At 44.7% G+C, this 6,995-nt stretch overlaps 1 protein-coding gene across 1 annotated transcript in view; it reads left to right on the forward strand.

Annotated features, from left to right (window-relative positions):
• Window positions 1-596: 596 nt before the first annotated feature.
• Window positions 597-6,995, forward strand: part of GMDS (GDP-mannose 4,6-dehydratase) — a 529,674-nt gene continuing 523,275 nt past the window's right edge. Inside the window, exon 1 of the mRNA XM_012651370.1 lies at window positions 597-807. Coding sequence (XP_012506824.1) covers window positions 706-807 — 102 coding nt within the window. The 5' untranslated portion in view covers window positions 597-705. The remainder of the gene's footprint in view (window positions 808-6,995) is intronic.

Consider the following 6,995-nt stretch of genomic DNA (forward strand, 5'->3'; position numbering starts at 1 on the left):
GGGGCCTTGTAACGCTAGCGCCCTTCAAACAACATAAAACCAGACTCCTGGAAAGGCGCTGCAACAGGCTTCCAGGAGTTATTTATCAAAGCCCACGGCCCCGGCCTTCCGAGGCCCGGATTTGAAATTCAGAGCTTTTTCCTCACGGACAGGTCAGCCCCCAGTTCCTCCCAGCATCCCCGGGTGACCTCAGGATTTCTGGGAGATTTGGGAGGGCGGAAGGGAGGACATGGAGGCCACCGTGGCCCGCCCTCAGCCCAGCCAAGAGAGAGGCGAGGGCAGGGCGGTGGGGTGGTGGCGCCAGACCCGGAACCCTTCCTTCTCCCTGAGGCCGCGGAGCCGCCCGGGCCGCGGCGGCGGCTGGCCCCGCCCCTCTCGAGCGGCCGGCGTCGGCGGAGGGGCGGGGCCTGCCGCGGGCGCCGCCGCAGCGACGCCGGCTGACGCCAATGACGCGGCGCCCGGCAGGCAGCAGCCCCGCCGCCCGGCCCCTGGGCCCGCCTCGGCCCGCCTCGGCCCGCCCCCGGCCCTCCCCGCGCGGTCTCCGCGCACCCCTGTCAGACTGTGGAGGCCCGCCCCACGGTGCGCTCGTCCTCTGCCTGCAGCCTGGCGAGGCGGCTCCCGCGCGGGCACACCCCCACGTTCCTGCCGGCGCTGCCGCCGGCACTCCGCTCCGCCCCGCCGCGGCCGCACGCCAGCTGCCGGGACATGGCACACGCGCCGGCACGCTGCCCTGGCGCCCGGGGCTCCGGGGACGGCGAGATGGACAAGCCCAGGAAGGTGGCGCTCATCACTGGCATCACCGGCCAGGTGAGTGCGGAGGCGGGGGCGAGCAAGGCCTGCTGCCGTCTGGGCACGTGTCCCCGCTCTCCCTCCGTTCGGGGCTGCCGGTGTCTCCAGGAACAGCCCTCTGGGTGTCCCGGAAGGTGTCTGCTGCCGGGAGGCCGGACAGAAAATGTGGTTGGGGGGAGTGTGTTGCGTGTGGAATGTGCCGAATGCACCGAATGCTTCTGGGCTTCCTCTGGAGGGGGCAGGGGTCCGAGCGTGTGTTTTGCGCGGGATGTGGTCTGTTCACCTGGGCAGCACTACCCTACTTCATGTGTCCATCAGGTGACCGCAGCGCTCGTTTCTTCCCTGAGGATGCACTTGGAATTTCGTCTTCGCAGATCCTAGCGCCCGCTTATCAGCGATTTATGTGTGTGTGGGATCCTCTTGAGTTATCTCAGCGCAAGAGTCGCTTACCTGCTAATGCTGGGGAAGCAGGAAAGGGCTGTCTTGCTGTTTTCGTTTCCCCTCACTGGATTTCCAGATAGAAAGGAGGGGAAAAAAGAAAATAGTGCTGTGGAGTCACCAACTAGGAAATGTGTGGGGACAAACCTCACAATTTTTTTTTAATCCCACGAACTTCTGAGGTTAATGTTCACACATTTTGAAGTGTATCTGAGAGACTGGTCCAGAAGTGAGGCGAGGGTTCCATTTGCAAAGAAACGAGTTCCTTGAGCAATCAGGAGGAGCTGTCCTGAATGTTGGAAGCCCCCGTCGCAGGCTAAGCACGGTTAGTTTGTGGCAGTCATCTCTTAGAGGCGTTGCAGTAGGTAGGGCCATAAAGCTCTCTCTCATCAAAGTTTTAGATTCAGTGGCGATGAAATAATCCTGCCAACGCATTGCTGTAGAAAAGATGGGATGTGTATGCCCCTGGCTACACATGTTGGTAGTGGCCAACATAGCACTGAAATAAAGATGATAATAGCTAATACACATTGTGCTTATTATGTTCCATTCATTTGACAAATATTAACTCATTTAGTTCTTACAGCAAACTCTTTGAGGGGGTACTTTCATTATCTCCACTTTATAGATGTGGAAAGTGAGGCAGGCATGAGAGTTTGATTTGCTTGAGGTCTAACAGATAGGAAGTGTCCTGGCACCGAGGCTGTATCCAATTCAAGGGAAAGAGGCCCATGATCGATTAGTGATGTCTGCCTGAGAGAGGGATGAGAGTGATGGTACCCATGCTATTTCTTTACAGGATTGTGACTCTTTGGACATAGGAAGAAATGTCACTTACCTATCTTGGTATCTGGCATGACTGGTACAGGCTAGGTACTTGAAATATTTGATAATTAAATTAGTCCATAGTTACTAATGTTTATTCTCTTGCAGAAAACTTGCTGGGAAATTGCCTGTTACACAAGTCTATAACCATAGAATAAAATGATATGATGCAATCCTTGTTGGTTGGGTAGAAGCGAGAAATTGTCAGGGTACTGGGGAGAATTGGATAGTATATGCTTGACAGAGTAGTTGAAGTTTAGGGAATGAAATGATTTGTTATAATTTCAGATTTAAGGGACTTGGATGTACACATTGAAGACAAAAAAATAACATTTCCAGTTCTATTTGATTTCCTACTGTTTTTGTATGCATATTAATCACAGAATTTAAAAAATATTCCCTTGGCATACTTACTGTGATTTTAGAACTAGAGTCACATTACCATCATTATATAGAGGAGGGAAGGACACTGAGAAGGTGTGATTTCCCTAGGTTATTCAGCAAGTCAGCACTAGAGTTAGGATTAGACCCCCAGACTCTTGTCTGCTAGGTCATTGGTCTGTTCATTGTTTTAGGACTCTGATCACTTTCCCCCCTAACAACAGGAAAGAGAGACTGCTATGAACCAGGACAATTGGAGTAAAAGACTATCTGTGTTAGTAACTGTATATTATAGTATTTTATAATGTTGAATAACAAATGAACATCTGAATAAGTCAGTTGACTCTATTTCAATGTTCAAGGAAAAACTAACTTTATGTTGACTTTATATAACCTTTAGCATCTTATTTTAACAAAATATTTACAGTTTGAAAAGATTGAGGGACTTAAAGTAATTAGGAATTTTCAGGATTTGATCTAGAAAGGAAAATTAGCGAGGTTATAGGGACTAAAGAAAGGGATTAACTGTGGACGACACTTAACCATTCACGTTCATTCAAGGCCATGTGCTGTCCTTGGCTGGTAGTTTGCCTCCAGTTCCTCTACAGTTTGAGTGCTGCCATGTCCACTCATGATCGGGGGGCACCCAGGGCTGCATATTGCCATGTTTGACTTCGGGACTGCAGTGCTGAAATTGAGGCTGAGTTTTACTAGTTACTGACTTGATTTCTCAGGTGGACTAAAAGCACTCTCCTAATTGTCCTTGTGATCCTGAGGGGGCTTTCTTTGAGGTGTAGACTCCTCAACTTGCCTATCCTTTGAAGCAGCCTTTCCTGAACCTTTGTTAGACAAAAGCGATCACTAAACATAGGCAAACCAGAATAATTGGGCTGTGATTCCGTGTAAAAGATCAGGTGGAAGGGGTGAGGCAAAATGTTTGTCTTTAACCAGGATTCCGGATATTTGGTAAATAATTATTTGAAGAGTGGGCACAGAAGAAAAGTTCCTGACATTTACAGAATGATCACTGTGTACCAGGCAGTATGCCAAGCACTTTGTATAAATTGTCTTCTGTCACCCAAGTGGCACGCATTTTTACTGTCTATGTTATGTCAGATGAGGAAATCGCAACTTGGAGAATTTCAAACTTGCCTGAGCACCTTGGACGCGCAAGCTTTTTCTTAGGACCATCTTTCACGGATCAGGTCAGACTAGCTCTGCTGGCGAGTCAGTTTGTGTTCAAACTGTAGAAGTTTGCTGTTCTCAAGAAATACGTTGTTTTTAAAGGCTGCTCTGTGTTTGAGAAGTGCTTTAGCGTGCTCACTGGGTGATGCTCACATGGTTAGCCCGTGTATGACTTAGTAGAAGTCTGGAATAAGGGTGAACCAGGGAAGTGGAGGGCTGTTTTCTGTGAGGCCTGATGACGCCTCAGCATTTTTCTCAGTTCTCCTTCGAGGGTTCTTACGATTAAGAGATGAAAGTGGTTAGAGCGAAGTACCTTTCCCTGTCCATAAACCTCTGCTGCTTCTGGCAGAAGGTCAAGAACCAGTAGCCAATTTATGTGATCCTCAGGGGTGGTTAGGTGGACGAAAGTTATTCCTGGAGAGCCTGCCCTTGAGTCCTGAGAGCACGTGGACAGTTGGAGTTTCTAGTGTGGTGGAGAGAGGCAGGCGAGAGGCTGAGAGGCTGGTACTTCATTGTGTGGCGGCTACAAATTGTTCTCAACGAGCCTGCTCCCACCTGCACGTGCATCTGAGTGAGCCCCCCGGATTTGGGTGCTTGCTGTTACTTCCTTTCCCTAGTGCTTACGCTGTCTGTAGAGTGGGGTTTGTAGGTTAGTTTAATCCGAAGAGATGCTTCCTTGCCTTGGGGGTAGCCTTCCCTCTTTTCTTCGAATAACCGTTGCATTTGGGCTACTAGCAGTTCTTTATTTCTCACCTCTCATAAATTTCTAGGCAGCAATGTTTTTTAATGCTAAATTTATCTTTTCTCCCAGAGGATATCACATTTTGGTAAAATTATCCTGCTCTTAATAATAGAAGTATTAGTAATCATAATTAATTCATTTAACAAATGTCTGAGTGCCAACTATGTGTCAGTCACTGGCGATACAGCAGGGAACAAAACAGACTAAAATTACCATCCATGTGACATTGATGTTCTAGTGATATGATGATGATGGTTACAATGATGATAGATTACAATAATTAACATGTATTGAGTATTTACTTTGTTCCAGGCACTGTTCAAAGCGCTTTGCATTTTGGCCAGGCGTGGTGGCTCATGCCTGTAATCCTAGCAATCTGGGAGGCCAAGGGGGGAGGATCACTTGAAGTCAGGAGTTTGAGACCAGCCTGAGGAAGAGCGAGACCCTTGTCTCTACAAAAAGATAGAAAAATTAGTTGAGTGTGGCAGCATGTGCCTGTAGTCCCAGCTACTTGAGAGGCTGAGGCAGGGGGATTGCTTGAGCCCAGGAGTTTGAGGTTGCAATGAACTATGATGATGCCGCTGCACTCTAGCTGGGGCTACACAGCGAGACTCTGTCTAAAAAAAAAACTCCAAAACCCCCCAAAAAAACCAACAACAAAAAAACCCAACAAAGTGTTTTGCATTTTGTTCAAAGTGCATTAGTTGTTAAATCCACAGAACAACAGAGCGCTCCTCTGAGGCAGTGTTTTTGTCATTCCCCGGGAACACAGAGGTTAAGTTTATTTCTCTAAGGTCACTTGAGTCATCATTTTCAGAGTCAGATTTCAAATTTAAATCTCAGTAATTTTAATTTTTATTAAGGTTGTAATTAGCATCAACAAATAAATTCTAAGGAGAGGTAAGTAATTATATATCAATTTTAAAAGCTAAAGTATTTCCAAGAGTTCTTCGCAGTTTTAGAAAGGTAGATTATAGTAATGAAATAAGCCTGTATTAATTACTACATGATATACCTGCATTTCATTTGCTGTGTCATTTGGGTCATACCTTTAGGTAATTCTTTGGAGTGCCCATGTGGATGACTGCTAATCTTGCAAACCCCTGAAGACTGAGACTTTGTCTTGGAGTGGAGTGGAGGAGAATGAGTTGGGTTTTTAGGCCAGCTGGGAGTCTGTCATCTAGGAGCTGTTGCATAGTATTTGGAATCAACCACGAGGCTATAAAGTACGGGGAGGCAAACAGATTTGATGTCCAGTGAGTCTTACAGGACTGAATGTGTAAAGCAGATCTGGGAGCTGGTTTTATCTTCTCATATAAGAGGATTGAGGGCAGTGACTTCCATTCTAAATCTTCCTTGCTGGGATTTGCGGTCCTGGGATAAAAGGGTTGGCATTATTGGAGATGAGAGAGCTGTCTTGAGTATTGTTCTACTTTGATCAAAGACTATCATGTGGTGGGAAGTCTTTTATGTCTTTACCTTACATAGTTAATTGAAAGAGCTCTGGACTGAGAATCAGAGGTTGGGTTAACACCTTACATTTTTTTTGAGTCTGTTTCTTAACTTGCGATGTGAGGGGATTACCCAGTGATTTCTAAGGTCCACTCTGAGTCTAAAGTGGTATGACTTTACGATTGTATGCTGAACAGTAATTGCTTATGTGTAAAATAAAAAATTATATTAATAAGTTTATATTTAAGCAGTACAATCGTTTAATATAAATCGTTTAAATAAAAGGCCAATAGGATAATTTTTTTTAACAAAACCAGTGAACTATTAACTCCACTAAGTTTAAAGTTGTGTAAACTAAAGAAGAAATTCACCAATGAGTTGTATTTTGTCAGAATTTGTAAGGTTAGAGTGAAAAGTCTGAGCTGTCCATTTTTGTAGGACATAACGAATGAATGAAATGATTTTTTGGTGAGGAGGGATTTTTTAAATTGTTACATAATTGTACATATTTATGGGATACATGTGATATTTTGATACATGCATACAGTGTGTAATGATCAAATCAGGGTAATTAGGAAAGAGGAAGTATATTTTTATTCTTGTTTTTTTTGGTAGAAATATTAAAAATATATAAACATTTGTATTTTGAGCCTAGGGTTTATACAGTTGAGGTTTTATTCATTTAGCAAATATTTGTTGAAATTGGCTATGTGCTAAGCTAGGGACTGGGGTACAGGGATGAAAAAGAAAGACATTGTTTTTGTCTTCACGGATTTGGTAGTCTGTGGGGGATAAGTAGTTAGGTAATTATGCAGTATGTTAAGTGCTGTAATCATGATAAATGAATTACTGCATTACAGGAAGATCTGCCCTTAAATAAAAATGTTCCACGAAACCATTAATTCAACAGATTAATTGAGCATCTCCTACCATGACAGCTTTTGGTTATAAATGGCATGTTGTTAAAAGGGCTAATGATGAAGCCTTTTTGTAGGACTGCCTATGTGCTACTTTATTCTTCTTTTAGACACAGAAATCTTTTGCATAGTTCTTTATTTAGTGAAGGCTGATTAAAGATATTACTGTTTTCATTCTTATTTTCCTATCATACAAACTATATTTCTTGCCCTTAACATTTATTTGCATTGGAGGCCTTACCAATGATTTTTTTTTTTTTTTTTTT

This window comes from Propithecus coquereli, unplaced genomic scaffold (genome assembly GCF_000956105.1).
Source record: "Propithecus coquereli isolate 6110/MARCELLA unplaced genomic scaffold, Pcoq_1.0 Scaffold354, whole genome shotgun sequence".
NCBI lineage: Eukaryota > Metazoa > Chordata > Mammalia > Primates > Indriidae > Propithecus > Propithecus coquereli.